Source organism: Trachemys scripta, chromosome 16 (genome assembly GCF_013100865.1).
Source record: "Trachemys scripta elegans isolate TJP31775 chromosome 16, CAS_Tse_1.0, whole genome shotgun sequence".
NCBI classification, from domain to species: Eukaryota; Metazoa; Chordata; order Testudines; family Emydidae; genus Trachemys; species Trachemys scripta.
This window is the reverse complement of record NC_048313.1, coordinates 18,149,399-18,168,288: the sequence shown is the minus strand read 5'-3', so window position 1 is coordinate 18,168,288 and position 18,890 is coordinate 18,149,399. Positions and strand designations below refer to the sequence as shown.

Genomic DNA, 18,890 nt, shown 5'->3' with positions numbered 1-18,890 from the left:
CTAGACGCGATAAATCGATCCCAGAAGATCGATTGCTTGCCCCCGAACCAGCAGGTAAGTATAGACGTACCCTGAGATTCCTCATTCATTTATATTTCAAGAGCGCCTAGGAGGCAAACTCATGAGCCATGACATTGTGTCAAATCCATCTTAAAGTTATTTGAGATTCATGGCTGATCTTCCAGAGATCAAGGACGATTATCAATGTAAGTATTTTTGTCCCACAATGGGGTGGGTTTCTTTGGCACTCTGGCTCTTTTCTTTTCACTTGAGCAGAAAGGTGTTTGGAACAGAAACCCTGCAGGCTCAGAAATCATTTCTCCACATAGGATGTGTTGTGGCAATAAGGGACTAGTTTATCTACAAGGGAAAAATTGATAGGTAGCTTGATTGGTCTGAGCACTGCAAAAAACACGTTGCTGAAGGCGTACGTTGAAAAAAATGCGGCAACTGTATTTTTTGCAACAGATCCACACACATAAAAAAAACCCACCATGTAATGATTCATAACGACCCATGCAACTAAAACCAGGAGTACCGGTGACCCACCTGTCATCTTTTAGCATCCTGCTAACAAGCTTAAAAGCACTGGTGAGGAGCAGAGTTTAGCCACAACCGGTTTGTACAAGGAAAACAAGATTCTGATTTTAGGAGACCACTGGTTCTTGTGCAAGGTAAGCCTTTTCCCCCCTTCTCAGTATCCAGTTTCAGCACTTTGAAGAAGTGAAGTCAGGGTGATGTATTTGATGGTTGGGAAAGGATTAAACAGTCTAAATTATTCATGAAACTAGGGAGCTTTAAAAAAAAAAAAAAAAAAAAAATCAAATAATCATTTGGATTTTGACTAACCTCCTCAGGAAACGGTCTGATTTACTTGCTTCAGTGATGTGTTGTTGTCCTAGAAGTGACCAGCTAAAGGAAGAGATGGGGATAATGAGCAATTTCAAACGTTGGGGCTCAAACTACCGGTCCAGGGGGCGCTGCTACACCCCCGGCTTGAAGTGGATTCCATCATATACAGGGTTTAGAATTTGATTCATTGGTTCTCAGCATCCCACCCCTCCCCATAAAAATGGTTCCGGCACCCCGGTTTCAAACCTTTGAACCATTATTAATTAGATCTTCTAAAGGGTGTGTGTGGGTGTGTGTGTGATTTATATATATATTATATAAAAATACACTAAAGATTGTGAAGTGCGCAGCTGGCTGCTGTAGTAAGGGGGACCATATAGACAGGAGTGCAGGGTAAGGTTTATTACCATAAAATGAGTCTTTGAAATATACAGCTGTTTTCTTGTAATCATGTACTTTTGACTAACCATTATATATGCCTATAGGTAATCAGGTCCTAGGATCCAATTTTCCACCCATCGAAGTGCTGGAAATGCACTTCAAAATTACTTGTGTTGTAATTCATCCAGCTAAGACTGGATTTAGTTTGTTGGCAAATTATAACCTTGGGTGTTCTTGTCTTGTACAGAAGGCCAAATGAAAAGCATACAGTGCCTCTACCTATATGGACTAGTAATCGTGGTGTTGATTCCAGCCAGTTGGCAGATTGTCCTCAACAATTTGTCCGATGAGTCTAGGTAAGGTGCTTTTGAGACTGACAAGTACACCGTGGGTTGGTGGTACTGGGCTGAAGTAGGGGGAGAGAACACAAATGCGACCCATCAGATACAGCTTAATCATGTCAATTACTTGGTTTTATTTGGCTTTGCTGCCAGGTGATGGTACGGCATATTGCGATGGGTAGCAGATGAAAAAGTGAATAAGATGGTGAGGTGCATTAGGAAAGGAGCAGAGAATATGGACCATATTATTAGGCACTGCAGTATCATCTAGGAACCCTAGTGATCATAGGATGGGAAAAGACCTCAAGAGGTCATCTAGTCCAGTCCCCTGCACCCATGGCAGAGGGCTAAGTATTATCTAGACTGTCGCTGACAGGTGCTGGTCTCACTTGCTCTTAAAAATCTCCAGTTACAGATATTCCATAATCTCCGTAGGCAAATTTATTCCAGTGTTCAACTATCCTGACAGTTAGGACATTTTTCCTAACGTCTGAACCTAAACCTCCCTTGCTGCAATTTAAGCCCATTGCTTCTTGTTCTAGCCTCAGAGGTTAAGGAAAACATTCTCTCCCTCCTTCTTGTAACAACCTTTTATGTACTTGAAAAAAAACTGTTCTCATGTCCTCCCTCAGTCACCTCCTGACTAAACAAACCCATTTGTTTCAATCTGCCCTCATAGGTTATGTTTTCTAGACCTTTAATCATTTTGGTTGCTCTTCTTTGGACTTTCTCCAATTTGTCCACCTCTTTTCTGAAGTGCGTCACCCAGAACTGGACGCAATACTCCAGCTGAGGCCTAATCAGAGCGGAAGAATTACTTTCCGCGTCTTGCTTACAACACTCCTGTCCTGCTAATACAGCCCAGAATGAGGTTTGCTTTTTTCACAACAGTGTTACACTGACTCATTTAGCTTGTGATCCGCTCTGACCCCCAGATCCCTTTCTGCAGTACTCCTTCCTAGGCGGTTATTCCCATTTTCTATGTGCACAGCTCCTTCCTAAATGGAGTACAGGTCTGTCTCATCTTACGCGGGGGTTCCGTTCCGCCGCTAGCGCGTAAAGCGAAAACCGCGTATAGTCAAAATTACATTGAGTTCAATGGCGGGCGGACTCGCCCACACTACAGGTACAGTATTCAAATTCTGCATCTGAAGAAGTGAGGTTCTTACCCACGAAAGCTTATGCTCCCAAGACTTCTGTTAGTCTTAAAGGTGCCACAGGACCCTCGGTTGCTTTTTACAGTATTAAAATTGTTATTTCTCTTTTTTTTGTTTTGCTTTGGCCGACCACGTAAAGCTGAAATCGCGCATGTTAACTGCGCGTAAGAGGCGACAGACCTGCACTTTGCATTTGTCCTTATTGAATTTCATCCTATTTACTTCAGACCATTTCAAATTTTAATCCTATCCTCCGGAAGCACTTGCAACCCCTCCACTGCTGGATATTGTCCTGATGAAGCAGGACCACATTGTGCTCGTGTTGTATAGATTTGGTCCTGTAAGACACTGAGCAGGCAGTGCCAGGTCCTGTTGTAGATTATGTGGGTAACTAAGAGGCAGTGGGTCCTAGTGGGTAGAGCACTGGACAGGGATTTAGGAGAGCTGGGTTGCTCCTAGCTCTGCCACTGGTCTACTGGGGGACCTTGGGCAAATCACTTCACTGCCCCATGTCTCAGTTTCCCCATCTGTAAAATGTGGATATGATGCTGACCCCCTTGATAAAGCACTTTGAGATCTACAGTAGACGCGCGCTAAAGAAAGGCAATGTATTATTATTAATTGTATATAGTGTAGCTCTGCATAAGCAATGTATGTTTTGGTATTACGGCAGCACTTACAGGCTCAGGCCAAGATCAGGGCCCTGTTACGCTAGATAGTCTGGGCCCTGGAGAACTTAGTCTAAACACACCCAGGACAAAAGGGATGGGACTTACCTACAGTTACGTTGTCATAGCAAGTCAGCGGCAAGGGCAGGAACAGAATTCATGCCTGCCGACTGCCGCTACAGTGTGCTCTCCACAGGACCCTGTATCCATCCCAGTGCAGCACCCTCCTTAACGTTTCCCATCCCTCTCTCCCAAACAGATGGCAATCTTTTGAATCAAAAAGCGCTCGGAGTTTTACTTCCGACATAAAGCGGCATTCGGAAGGCACCTTCACCAGTGATTTTACCAGATATTTGGACAAGATGAAGGCCAAGGACTTTGTGCACTGGCTTATCAACACGAAACGTTACAGGTATACAAGCGGAATATGGCTGAAATGGTAGAACAGAGACACGGTTCTAGGCAGACTCCTGAGAACGTAGTGACTTAAGGATTGGAAGGGGGCGGCCTAGGACTACTTGAAAGATTTCTGTCAAGGCCATTTCATAGTGGAAAATTGTGGGTTTTGACAAAATGAATTTTTTCATGCAAGTATTGGCTCTCTGTGGGAAATTTCGATCTTTTGTCAAAAAGCCAAAACACCCAACTACCGAAATAGTTTGGCCAAAAACCAAAATATTTTGGCCCAAACCAGAAAATGTTGGTGGCCCAAAGTTTTTCAGGATTCAAAATTTCCACCCAACAAAACTTGAAAATTGTGTGTGGAAATGTTTAGATGGCGGGGTGGGGGGGGAGGAGGAGAAGAGAAAAACCCCCACACACTTCTTCGTTTGTCAAAATTTTCTGTGGAAATTTTCTAGTGGGATGGGGAGTGGGTCAGATTCCCACAGAGAGGAAAACTCTGGGGTACATACGCTGCACTGGAAGCATGTCTCCCAGGCCAGGCCAGCCAGCCAGGGCTAGCTATTTTTGAGCTACTGCACTAAAAATAGTAGTGGGGACGTTGTGGCAAGGGCTGAGGCATGGACTAGCCACCCAAGTACAAGCCCACCTGACCCCCTGGGTGTATTTTGGGTGGCTATCCCTTGCCATAATCTCCACACTAGCTCGAGCAGAGGTAGCACATGACCATCTACCCAGGCTGAAAGGCCTGCGTCCAGCTGCAGTGTCGATGTAGCACGGAGACAGGGCCTCTGAGAGTATCAGAATCCCTCTCTGATCACCCAAATGGCAACGCCCCAGGCCAAGCCAAGGTCGTCTGGGCAGCTCTGAGAGGCAGGCACATGGGCACAGGCATCTTGGGTGAAAGAACGAGAACAGAAGTCAACGAGGGGCAGTTTTTAAGGGGGAAGAGTTTCCGAAAGATCAGGCAGACGGGAAAGACGAGGCATAAATAAAAAATAAATTTCTTCTGCTCTTTAATAATGCAGTATACCAAGGAGTGAGGGTTGAATGGATGTTTTGCACAGTTAGTACATTTACAGATGGGTTTTCCTTATTTTCCACAGCTCTACAAAGAGGTACATAAAAGGAGACCACAACATCATCTCCTTCCCTTCTGACCACTCGCTATTTAGGTCAGTCAGCTACACTTTGAATTTCCAAACGTCTATTTCTCGCAAACTGCTCCCATAGCTAGGTTGTCCTGACTTCTGGATCTGACAGCATAAGCTAAAGAACTAGTACATGAGCTCGAGGTCAGTAGCAAGGGGGGCGGAGGCAAACAGCAGCATTCGCATGGATTACACACTCCCGTTGCCTGGGAAGACTGTACCAAGCAGAGCGGGTTGAGAACACTGTGTAATCAAAGTCAAAATGTTTCATGCGACCGTATCGATTCCAAAGATATTTTCCCCAGAAATTGTTCGAACTGATTCAAAATTGCAGCGGCCTATTTTGTTCGGACTGTCCTGGTTTATTGCTCTCCGGTTTTCTCAGATTAATTTTAATCTTATAGCTAATAATATAGTTCTACGTTCTCAAAGCAAAAAGGTTTCAATGAGGTTTTTCGGTGTTTCCAAACTGAATTGTTTTGGCATTTCTGTTCTGCGAAAAAATAGGACACGTCCCAAACTGGGATGGAAAAATTGAAAAAACAAGTGTCAGAAATGTCATTTGTGACTAGCTCTTGTAGCAAGCAGTAGAGGGCTACAGCAATTCCATTCAAATCAGCAACAGATACTGAACTGAGGACTTGCTTTCTGCTCCGCATGGGCTCCTACTTCCTGGGCTAGAAGACCCACTCCCTAGTAGCCCCATAGACCTACGTAGGTGGTCTAAGCAGTAGAGCTGGACATTGTGTTACTGTTGGCCAGTCAATCTACCAAGCAAAAACGATTCATGGAACTAATTCAGCGCTAGGCTGTGGTAAGGGTGTAGTTAGACTGCCCAGCGCAGAGCCAGACGCAGTATTATATTTAGTCCCTGGTGCCTCCTGGCTGGCTGGGTGAGTGGGGAAAGTCATACCTGGCACAGAGCATCTTCCCCTCTGTGTTGGCCAATGCGTTTGATGGGGCAGAGTCAAAGCTCCGCTGGTCCCTGCCCTTGCCAAGCCGATCGCTGCCCACTGGCAAAGGAAGGGTAGTAGAAGGCTGACAACACTGCTCTATGGGTAGCAATACCAACAGGTTGCACAGGAGAAAAAGAGGGAGCTTTATGCCCCGTTACTCCCCTGTGCTGATGCATGCGGAGGGGCAGCGTCTCCGTGACTCAAGACTAAAACAGCCGTGAGCTGATTGTGAACAGTCTGCAAACAGAAAGAGAAGGGGACTTCATTGTCTTTCTAGCCCAATGAATAGATTGGTAGCAAACAGTATGCGTTAACCAGACCCTGCCTAAAGCATTGACCTAGTAGCTACTGATTTAGGAGGAAATCTATACCTATTTTAATCCCAGAAGTAAGCCATCCATTGCAGTCCCAGGAAACACTGAATAGCAGTGGCAAACACTACTGGCAATATAAACCTGTTTCACTGCCCTATATGCCTGAGCTCCCATGGCGTTGTGTGTGTTTGTTTCCTAGGTCTGATTAGCCACCAGACCAAGAAATCAACCTTGCGGAAGGATCTTCCCACAGCTGTCTCGTGGATCTAGTCATATCCGACAATGATCAAAGGACTCCTCAATGAAACTGAATTGTACTAAGTGTTCACTGCTCCCCAGCTATTGTCATGACAAGGTATAGTGAAATATCCAACCTCTGTGACTAACGAGGTCAACATGCCATGTTAAACTGGGTTTGTTTCAAACCTTTACGCCACTGTTTTAGTGTTGTCTGCGGGCTGCTTCTCTGGCACCAGAGTTTCTGTACGTTCTCATAAATGACAATAAAGCCATGGTAAATGAAGCCTTTTGTTTTCTCAAGCCAAGATCTGCCATACTTTAGAGAAAGTCATCCTGATCATTTTCCAATTTGCACCATTAGTGAAGAAACATCTACCAAACAGTGTCCAAGGGCCGAAGATATTTAAGGTTCCAAGTCACGAACACACTGAAGCATGTGCTAAACATTAACACAGGGCTGTGTGAGAAAGGACTTTGCTCTGAGACATCCATCGCTCTATAGAACAGTTGGACAATGGGGTCCTGGTCCGTGATGAGTACTTCATATAATACAAACAGAAAAAGGCTGGCAGTTCTAAATATAACTCAGCCTGTTGGACTCAGATTAGAAAAGACACCTGCAAGCCCCGGAGTATGCAGTTAGAGGAGATTAAGTAGCCAGGCCTTGCTTTTATACAAGATGACTTTTCACCCATGGCTCTCAAAGCACTCTACAGAGATGGTAAGAATCATTCTCGTAAGTATCACTCTCTCTATTGGGAAACTGAGGCACAAAGGCAGGTTGAGTTACCCAAGACTACTCAACAGCCTAGCCAGGAATAGAACATGGTTCTCGGGGATCCCTGCACCAGGGTCTAGCCACAAAACCAGGGCTGTGCTCTGCCCTAAAGCCACTGTTTGAGCACATTCTTAACTTTAAGCAGCTGCTTAATTCCCGAGAAGTCCATGGGATTTCAGCAAGCACTTTGCCAAGTCAAGGCGTTAGCTCAATCCAGACATCTCTTCGGACTTCACTGGGGTCAGGGACATGTGGCCAAAGGTGGAGCACAGCTGTTTGCTTTATGCATTTCAAGGCCAATTTAGTGGTTCCTATTTCCACCCCCATCCCAGGGTACACTCACCACAGATAGCACCTCCTCCTGGTCACTCTGGGGATTAACTCTTTCTGGGTCCAAGGCTTGGGGCATTCCTTGCTGCTGACTCAGCCGGTTCCCTCTTCATGACTTGACCCTCCAGCCAAGTCACTATGTGAGTTTCCCCTTCCAGGGGACCAAAGTCTTTTCTAACCAGCGGTCTTCTCATTCACTACCCCTCTGGGGCCACTTCCAGACTGGTAGGGGAGCCCACACTCACTCTCTGCTCCAGGTTACAGTCCAGGGACCCTATGACTGTCAACTGTAGGATCATGGTTCTCTTTTCCTAGACTCCCTCCTACAGCTTCTGGCTTCCCCCTTCTCTAGGTGCTCCAGCTCCCACCTCTCGGGATGTAACTGCAAATCACTCAGTTCTCCCACACCATCTAACTCCCAGGGAATAACTGCAGGCTACTTCCCTGCAGCCCCTTTCTTTTGCTAGCCTTTTTTCTAGCCCTGCCTTTTCCTTCTCAGCTGAGTACCCTCAGCCTTACTTTGGCCACCTAATTCCCCTCAGCTGTGGCCTTAGCTGGTTAATTGGCCCCTTCTCAGCCTCATTAACCCCTTCCAGGCATAGGTGTTGGAAGTAGGCGTGCTGCCGCACCCCCTGGTTTGACATGGTTTCCATCCTATCCAGGGTTTACAGTTTGGTCCAGCACCCTTGCTTCTGGGCTATTGTGGGGGGAACACCCCCCCCCCCCCCCAAAAAAAAAAAACAGTTGTATCTGCATTAGGGTTTGTAGAACTGTTAGCTGTTTGGTAGCACTCGCTGGCAAAGAAAGGAGATTCTCATCACTGAATCTTGACTTGATTAAAGGTGGCTCGCCCCTTTCTGAAGGGGGGGAAAAGAAGTGAATCTAAAACTGAAATAAAATGCCTCTCCCGAGCGGCTCCACAAAATAAAACGCTGGAATGTTGCTATTAGAACAAGCAGCCATGCTCTGTAGCGGTCATCAGTACGTTTGTCAATTCCAACTTCTTTTGGTTTTAATCCATTAGAAGTTGGGGGAATTCACTGTCCTCTAAGAGTCAGGCATCCAACTCCCCAATAGGAGCTGGTCTCCTTTCTTGCACTGCTGAGAAAACTTTAAGTGCCTGGGGGAAGGTTAAGCCCATTGAGAGACTTCCTAAAGACATCTCTGTCTATACCAGGGATGGGCAAACTACGGCCCGTGGGCCAGATCCGGCCTGCCAGCCGTTTTAAACCAGCCCTCAAGCTCCCACTGGGGAGCAGGGTTTGGGGCTTGCCCCGCTCCGGTGCTCCAGCCGGGGAGCAGGGTCGGGGGCTGCTCCACGCAGCTCCCAGAAGCCATGGCATGGTTCCCCTCCAGCTCCAATGGCCCACTGTAATGGCCCGCTCCCCAGCGCTCCAATGGGAGCTGCAGAGGCGGTGCCTGCAGACGGCACAGCGTTAGGCTGACCAGATAGCAAGTGTCAAAAATCAGGACAGGGGGTGAGGGGTAATAGGTGCCTATGTGAGAAAAAGACCCCAAAATCAGGACTGTCCCTATAAAATCGGGACATCTGGTCACCCTAGGCAGCGTGCAGAGCCCCCTGGCCACGCCTCTGCATAGGAGCCAGAGGGGGGACATGCCGCTGCTTCCAGAAGCCACTTGAGGTAAGCGCCACCCAGAGACTGCACCTCTGAGCCTCTCCCCATGCCCCAACCCCCTGCCCTGATCCCCCTCGCACCCTCCGAACCCCTCGATCCCAGCCCGGAGCACCCTCCTCCCCCCCAAACCTCTCACCCCCAGCCCAGACATAGCTGCCTCTCGCACCCTGAACTCCTCATTTCTGGCCCCACCCTGGAGCCCGCACCCCCAGCCGGAGCCCTCACCCCCTCCCACACCCCAACCCTAATTTTGTGAGCATTCATGGCTGGCCATACAATTTCTATTCCCCGATGTGGCCCTCGGGCCAAAAAGTTTGCCCACCCCTGGTCTATACAGTAGGGTGCTGGGAAGCTGGGCATGAAAGGAAAAGGGGAAAACACGAATAAATCTAGTTAGAAAAGCTGAGAGAGTTGGGGAGGGTGTTGATGGAAATCGGTGAGGAGAGGCTGGCCTAGCCCATGGCATCAGATTAATGTCTACGTCTCTAGTCATTTATTGTGCTACACAGACACTGCCCAATTTAGAATCAGCTAGTCGCTTCTTTCACTAATCCTCCCCAGCCCCCCCAGCTAAATGACAAAAGATCTTGTCCCCGTTTGCAATAATTAGGGGCAAAGCTTTCTCTCTACTGCTATGACACCCTTCCCCTCCATTGTCCTTTTTTCACCCCAAGTCATAGACACTCTTCCTACAGACACAATACATCAGCTACACTCTGCCACGTCTCTTGTGCCCAGGAAAATCAGCAAAACAGGCGGCATTCACAGTGCATTTTAATTTGGATCTCTGTTACAACCTTCAGGCCTGGACTCCGCAAGGTGTTTGCCCAATGTTAAGCAAGCAAGTCATCCCATAGATTTCAGCGACTCCTCACAAGCTTAAGGTTGATTTCCATGGGCTTAGTGTTTGCTTCTTGTTTAAGTGTCTTGCTGAATAAAGGCCAAAGGCTGTAGAGTTTGGTGAGTAATACGCAGCAAATTATATTTGTTGTGGATTTGGGTAAGGCTTTCAAAAGCGCCAAAGGGTAAAATTTTCAAAAGTGCCCATGGGCCAGATTTTTCAAGGTAACTAGTAGGATCAAAAGGCACCTAAATCTCATTCATTTCAATGGGTGTCCAGGCTTTTGAAAACCCCATTAGGGACCCAAATACCATTTAAAATCTGGTCCTAAGTCTCTAGGAATAGAACTGGGATATATATTTTTTATCAACATTTATTTTTGGTCCAAAAAAATTGCAGATTTGGTGACACCAAAATATTTCACAAATTCATATCAGTTTCACCAAATTGTTTTAGTTGGAAAAAGCCCTAAAAAATAAATACATCTGAAAAAAATCAAAACATTTCAATTTTTCCAGCTGAAATGTTTATTTCGAAATTTCATTTATTTATTTTTTAAATTCAACTGTGAAGAATGGTTGAAATTTAAACAAAATGTTTCAATTGACCCCAAATGGTTTTGGTTTTGTTCTTCTGACATTTCGATTTTCTGGAAATTTCAAAACATTTAGTTTTGACTCCTGAAAGTTGTTTCAACCTGAAACAATTTTTTGTTGTGCAGCTGTAGGAGCGTAAGTCCCATTTTCAAATATGATGAAGGACCACATTTTTAAAGGTAATTAGGCACCTCCTGGGATTTTCAAAAGCATTTGGGCAGACTCATAGAGATTAATTTAGGGCCCCAGCACGTCATGTTTGCTAGGGCCGCATCCCCTCCCATTTCACTTGATTTACACAGACTTTTGGGGACGGGGGCCTGAGCTCAGGTTCCCAGTACAATTGTCTTCCTTTCTGTATCTAGCCACCTAACACCCACTGAAATTAATCAGATCGAGGTGCCAAGGTGTTTCTGAAACTCCCGCTAGGGGCCTAAATACGTTCATTGAGATTTAGGGTAAAAATGTTCAAAAGCACTGTGATAGGGTGTCCCTGCCTAGGGCGCCCTCCAGTGGCAGGCTGCAGCATGACCTGCACATCTGCTTCCGTTTCCCTTTTTTCCTGCCTACAAAAGGAGCGTAGCCCTCGTTGTGAAATACAAAGTCCCACCTCTGGACATGATTTATTCATATACACCAGTGGAGTAGTTCCTCCAAAACCCTGGTCGTAGAACCATTCCTGGCAAACCCACAGTCCAAGTATACAGGTAACCCCGTTTTCCCAGTCCTCTCTTCTGGGACATCACCTCCAGGTCCCCCACCCAGGCGTCAATAGCAGCACTGCGTCCCCAGTTCCATTTGTCTCTAGACCAGGGCCCCACACTCCAGATCGTCCATCTGAGAGTGAGCCATCTCCGGACTCTTACCAGTGTCCCCCAAGAGAGCTCCCCGCAAGGTTCCTCAGGGGAAGCGCTCTCCAGCACCTCACCCCTCCGGCAACTCTCCACTCCAGTCCTCACCCCAAGGGCTACCTGCAGTAGGCAACGAGGCCTGGGGAGTGGAATGCAAGTCCTACCCCTGCTTGGGCAGGGCCTGACCAAGCTGGACCTTTCCCTTTTTCCTAGGGGACCCCATTGACCAAACTTTCCCCAGCTGTGGTCAGTTCTCACCAGAGGTTCTGCTCCAGCTCTTTGCCGAACTCAGCTCCCTTGACAGGGTCTCCTGTAGCTCTCTCCCGTGCCCCTGTCTCTGACTTGTTTTTTAGGCAGTTCTCACTTGCCGATCACCTCCATCAAGAGGCCAGGTGCCTTCTCGAGCCGGGTGCATTGGCTTCTTTCATCTCAAAGGGCCGGGGTCACCCTGTGAGAAGCACCAACGGGATTTAGGTGCCTAAATTCCATTTTTAAAAGTCACTTAGGCGACTATGTGTCACTGAAAGTCGATGGACTTTAGGATCCTACATGACTTTGGAAAATATTACCCTGAGCCACTTCTGACCATTAACACATGCTTAACTTGACACATCTGAGAAATCTCATTGAGCTCTATTCACCTGCTTAAAACTAAGCACATGCTTAAGGGCTTATCTGGATCAGGGTCAGAGTGCACTGCCACCCCCCACCCACACACACACACACACAAAACTGAGCACCTTGGTACAGTCCTTTTCCTCCACAAAACAGAGAAAAACAAGCAAACACACCTGTGGTTTCCTTTGGCTATGTCCGCAAAGCCACCCCAGCACTGTTTACTCAGTGTTCCCTTCTCCCCCGACCCCTGCTGCTTCTTACTCAAAAATATATCTGAAAAGCCCCTTCGGATTCCTGCCATATCTCTCAATGTGCAGCGACAGTCAAAAAAGCAAACAGTGTTGGGAATCGTTAAAAAAGGGATAGAGAATAAGACAGAAAATATCATATTGCCTCTATATAAATCCATGGTAATGCCCACATCTTGGATACTGCGTGCAGATGTGGTTGACCCATCTCAAAAAAGATAAATTGGACTTCGGAAAGGTTCAGAAAAGGGCAACAAAAATGATTGGAGATATGGAACGGCTGCTGCATGAGACGAGATTAATAAGACTGGGAAGATTAATAAAAAGAGACGACTAAGGAGGAATATGATAGAGGTCTATAAAATCTTGACTCATGTGGAGTAAGTAAATAAGGAAGTGTTATTTACTCCTTCTCATAACACAAGAACTAGGGGTCACCCAATGAAATTAATAGGCAGCACGTTAAAACAAACAAATGGAAGTATTTTTTCACACAATGCACAGTCAGTCTGTGGAACACTTTGCCAGAGGCTGTTGTGAAGGCCAAGACTATAACAGGGTTCCAAAAGGAACTAGATAAGTTCATAGACTATCAGGGTTGGAAGGGACTGCAGGAGGTCATCTAGTCCACCTACCTGCTCAATGCAGGACCAATCCCCAGGCAGATTTTTGCCCCAGATCCCTAAATGGCCCTCTCAAGGATTGAGCTCACAACCCTGGGTTTAGCAGGCCAATGCTCAAACCACTGAGCTATCCCTCCCACAATGGAGGATTGGTCCATCAATGGCTATTTGCCAGGATGGGCAGGGATGGTGTCCCTAGCCTCTGTTTGCCAGAAATTGGGATTGGTCAACAGGGGATGGATCACTTGATGATTACCTGTTCTGTTCATTCCCTCTGAAGCACCTGGCATTGGCCACTGTCAGAAGACAGGATACTGGGCTAGATGGACCTTTGGTCTGACCCAGTATGGCCGTTCTTATGTTCTTTCCAACAGCAGGATTTTTCTCTTTCAAATACACTGAAGGTGGCATTCAGAGTCAAACACATTTTTTATTATTTTTTTCAATTATTTTCAATGAGCTACAGATCAATCAAAGACAGGCACAGTTCCGACTGTTGAGGTACCACAATCACCAAGCAACATTTCACAGACATGAACCACAGGACAACAACATTTTTTTACATAACAAAACCCCCAGCCCTGAAATAAAATCAATCAAATCACATGTCGGACTTTTAGCAAACAGTTTAATTTGTAAATAACACATAGTTCAATTCTGTTTTCCAGTTTTATTTACAACGTGGAGTGTTTTCAAACTACATCATCTCTTACAACAAAATAAATATATTTCAGTATCTCTAGAAAGAAAATAAATTTCTCCATTTCTACATGTAGCGTACGAGGAGGAAAAAAATATACTAGAAAAAATGTGCCAGCACCTTTTTACATTTTTTTCCTTCCTTGTTTAGGGAATATTATGCACATCATTTTAGCTACTATTTTCAATGGGACTGAAGGGAACCAGGCATCAGATTCCCTTCACGAAATTTGGTACCTAACTCCTCCCAGCCTTCATCATTCTCTGAACTAAAAAAAACAGACAAATTAGATCCATCAGATTTACAGGGAACTATTAAAAAATGCCTTACAAGAGCGAGAAAAGACATGAACTTACGTGACTGTAAAAGAATCCACCCATTAGAAATTATCTCTGTCTATTGGTACTATAGGTGTTTAAAAAGAAAAAATGATGCCGATTTAAAACACTTTGAGGTGATGGTACATTTTGCTCCAGGGGGAAATTTTCAAAGGCACACATGGGAATTAGGAGCCTAATTTCTAGTTAAAGTCAAAGGCGTTAGGTACCAAACAGCCACATGTGCCTTTGAAAATCTTTCCACAGTGTATTACAGCATTGCCAACCTCGAGTAGTCGAAAATCCTAAGTCAGACCCTCCCAAAATCACAAGAATTAAAATCATGAGATTTTTTTAAATTGAAAAATCCGGGGTGAGAGGGAGTCCTGCTGGGTTTTTTTGAATGTTAGGGTTCGCTGGAGTAACATTTTCAAGTTTTTCCCTGCAACCACGAGAGCTAGATTTTTTTTTTTTTTAATAAAAGCTGAGATTTTCATGTCATCACCTGACTCCAGGAGCTGGGCCTTCAAATCAAAACACCGACATAACATTTGTGAGAATATCATGAGAGCTGGCAACACTGTGGGATTCTGACTTCATCATAGTGCCAAGGCAGAATGTAAGAATAATCCTCCAAGGAGAGCTATGAAATGGTTAGAGCGATGCTTGAAACGAATGAAAACAATTTATTTTAAAGGAAGGGAAAGGCTAGTAATGATGCATGAGTAGAGGGAGCAAATTTTCCCCTGAGATGCAAAGAGTTTCCATTTTCCTTAAGGCGGAACTAATCCAGACTAGTTTTAGCAGGATTTTTCATCTTCAGACGTTGGTGGAAGTATTACCTTTCAAGTCACCAAGATCATCTAGGTCTTTGACCTCTCTGGCTGAGACTGCTGTATTGTGCTCTGTCCTGAATACACCAAATTATGTCTACACTGCAAAGAAAAACCCACGGCACCGAGTCTCAGAGCCCGGGTCAATTGACTCAGGTTCACAGGGATTAGGAGGTGGGGCTAAAAATAGCAGTGTAGATGTTTCTTTTCGGGCTGGAGCCCCGGCTCCAAGACTATCCCACCCCGCCAGGTTTCAGAGCCCCAGCTCCAGCCCAAGCAGGAATGTCTATGCTGCTATTTTTAGCCCTGTGAACCTGGGTCAACATACCCGAAGAGACACCAAGTGGTGAGAACACAGTGGCCTGCGGGGTGTTGCTATTATGGGGGAGGGATAGCTCAGTGGTTTGAGCATTGGCCTGCTAAACCCAGGGTTGTGAGTTCAATTGTTGAGGGGGCCACTTAGGGATCTGGGGCAAAAATCAGTACTTGGTCCTGTTAGTGAAGGCAGGGAGCTGGACTTGATGACCTTCCAAGGTCAAGATCCCATCCAGTTCTAGGATATCCCCATTAATTTCATTTTATTTTATGAACCCCACAACATGCACTTGTATTAGCTCTGCCTTCAGAACTGGTTGCAATTCAAGCTGCTGCTTCTGCCCCCGGTGGCCTTATGGGGCTGGCAGCTGTATTTAAGAACAGAGGGGTTCTCTTTACCATAGAGCGTCCACCACCGTGGGTTGAACACAGTAATAAAGATTCCATGGTGCTAAGGTGACCAGATGTCCCGATTTTATAGAGACAGTCCCGATTTTGAGGTCTTTATTACCTATTACCCCCCAACCCCTGTCCCGATGTTTCACATTTGCGGTCTGGTCACCCTACATGGTGCAGTCCCTGGAACCAGCCCTAGGGGAACCCTGACTTTGGAGCTCACCTTGTTGGTGTGGCAGGTATCAGGGGTTGTCGGGGTTAATCACAGGCTGCACTGCTCTTCAGCCAGCCGCTCTACCTTTCTTCCTTGTTTGCTCTGACTCTGGATAATTTAGCCTGTTGTAGGGATTTGCCGCAGCTCTGCTTAGTGCTGCCCTCTAGGGGCAGCTTTGAGCACCTTGCTCGATGCACTTTGTTGCTGCAAAGAGTAGAACCGGGCAAAAATCGTTGACAGTTTTGGGGGGGTGAAAAAATACAGATTTGGTGACCTCTAAAGACTAATTTGTGAGGATTGGGGGGGAAAACAACCTAAAAAGCTCCCACCGCTCCTCCAAATTCCATTTGCAAGAAGACATGCTTTGATTTTTCGAGTTGAAATGACTTTTGGTGTCCAATTTTCCTTTCATTTGATTTTAAAATAATAAAAAGGCTCAAAATCTAACTGAATTTTTCCCCATTCACCAAAAAAAAATTGGGGAAAAAAATCTTTTTCATTTCCACCCTGAATCTGCGGTGGCAGTCAATGTTCAATTTTTCATAATTGCCAGAGACCTGAAAAAACTATTATAGCATCACAGAATCATGGAAGGGACCTCAGAAGGTCATCTAGTCCAGTCCCCTGTACTCAAGGCAGGACTAAGTAATAACTAGACCATTCCTGACAGAGGTTTGTCTAACCTGTTCTTAAAAACCTGTAACGACAGAGATTCCACAACCTCCCCTAGTTAATTTGTTCCGGTGCTTAACCACCCTGACAGTCAGGAAGTTTTTCCTAATGTTCAACCTAAACCTTCCTTGCTGCAATTTAAGCCCATTGCTTCTTGTCCCATTCTCAGAGGATAAAGAGAACAATTTTTCACTCTCCTCCTTGTAACAACTTTTTATATCCTTGAAAACGGTTATTTTGTCTACCTCAGTCTTCTCTTCTCCAGACTAAACAAACCCATTTTTTTTCACCCTCTCCTTGTAGGCCATGTTTTCTAGACCTTTAATCGTTTTTGCTGCTGTCCTCTGGACTTCCTCCAATTTGTCCACCTCTTTTACGAAATGTGATTCCCCCACCTCTAGTAAAGGTAACCTAGCTGTCCCAGAGAGAGGTTCTTTAGCGGTCCTTCTGCCCTGTTGTGTCCGCCATCCACCACAACATCCCATGCCCTTCTGTCCAGCACCCTCTCAATCACAGCACTGTTACCCCCACCCCGCTACCTCAGCACAGTATCATCTCTCTTGCCCCATACGGCATCCCTTTGAACCTTCCCCAGAGCACGGCATCACCCCAGCATCATGTCATGTCCCCGCCTGCACATTCCTCAGCACAGCATCATGTCCCACAGCACATCCCCCATGCACCCCAGTACCTTCCCCAGCCTAGCCCCTTGCCCCTGCATTCTCCACTAAGAGCAGTCTATCACCATGCCCCCATGAGGCCTTAGGCATGTACGTAGAAGAGGAGGCATAGCTGGGGGACTGGCCATTGAAGTCTTTGCAGAGACACTGCCCTACATCCTTCAGGGAGCTGCACAATCCGACCGTGCTCAGTGGAAGAAGAAGGGGACTCGCACATTTCAATTTGTTATCAATCTAGTGTGAAATCGGTGATGGGCCAGATTCTCCATCATTGACACCAGTGCCAAGTGTAAAATGCAAGGCTATAAAACGCACGAGGCCAACTAGAATAGCAGCCCTTCGCATTGGTATAAATGATTGCACGAGACAGCAGAGAACCAAGGTCCAATGCCTTTCTATGGGATGTTTTTAGCTGACGGATTACAAAGTAATTAGATTCTTTGGTGTTTGCAATCTGCTTCTGCATGTCCTGTTCTAGAAACAGGTCAGCTCTCTAGTCATTACCGTTAGGTAACAAGTCAACCAATCATGATACGTGGTAGGAAACAGAGGCATGCTCAAAACATAGGCAACGAAGATGGCAGCTAAACATTGATGTTGACCCTTGGGATCTTTGATGTTTTCCTTAAAGCTCCTGCTCCTGGAGTCATGTTGTTATGCAAGAACCTCAGCTTTCATAAAACAAAAAAAGCTTCTAGTCTTCGTGGTTGCAGAGAAAAACTTGAAATTATGACCTGAGAGCACCCTATAGGCTCAGAAACTAGAAGGCAACATGAACCCAAAATGGGATTGTTTTTCCCCCCCGTTTGTTAGTTTTTGGTTTTCTTAATCTCATGGTTTTTAAGTCAATCTCATGATTTATGAACAGTTTGGGGATTGGCCATACTGGTTACATCTCTTTTCTGGAACTATCTATTTTGATTCTAGCTGAGGGCCAGTCCCTGACAAAGCTCTGCAGTTTTATTGTAGGTTGGGTTGTGCTTATGTAAAAGGAGGGGATGTGGTACTGCAGCAAGCTGTGTTTGTGTTGTAAACAGTTCCACAATGTGCGTCATTTTACCCCATCCGTAATACAATTAAAAGTTGGCCACTTTTAAAGATACAGCCAGCTCTCCCTGAGCAATGTCGTCACTTTCAACCACTCCAGAGTGCTAGCATTTTTAAAGTAAAAAAAAAAATATGTTGCTAAAGTCACTTAAAAAGGACCCAGTAATTTCTTATAGAAAGCATATAGAAAGAAGTGTTCTCCTGTGCAGTAGAAACAATCGTAACCATTGCATAAACAAGCCACTTTATTATTTAACGGAACTCATATTTCTTTTTAAAATGGCAGGAAAATCATGGATTTTCTCCATGCTATATTTTTCTTCCCTGGAGTGGTCAGCGGGAGCAAACAATCTAACTCGTTTGAACACAGAGCTTGATACGTTTATGAATGGAGTTCTGTGATGGGGTGACCGGAGGCTGGATTATATCATTATATGGAATAATGATATAAATGATTATATGCGATAACAGGAGACTGGACTCGATGATCCCTTCAGGCCTATTTAATGAGGGAGAGATGCTTGTTTCAGACACTGACGGGTCAGCTATTGCAGGTCCTAAACCTACAAGTGCTGCTGGATCTGAATGCAAAGAACCCACCCTCCTCCTCAGCTCAAAGGCTGTAGCTGACTCTAACCGCTCGAGGGCACAGACAGCCTCGCTGAGCAGGGATGGGTTACACTGGCACAGACGTCGAGGATAAAATAGCACGTTATATTAATGCAGCCAGGC

General features: G+C 45.6%; 1 protein-coding gene across 1 annotated transcript; it reads left to right on the top strand.

The window, feature by feature from the left end:
- Window positions 1-1,442: 1,442 nt before the first annotated feature.
- Window positions 1,443-5,034, top strand: LOC117889000 (exendin-3-like). Its single transcript, XM_034792800.1, has 3 exons — window positions 1,443-1,589; window positions 3,659-3,811; window positions 4,908-5,034. The coding sequence occupies exons 1-3, from the start codon at window positions 1,489-1,491 to the stop codon at window positions 5,032-5,034; spliced, it is 381 nt and encodes a 126-aa protein (XP_034648691.1). The 5' UTR covers window positions 1,443-1,488.
- The last annotated feature ends 13,856 nt before the right edge of the window (window positions 5,035-18,890 follow it).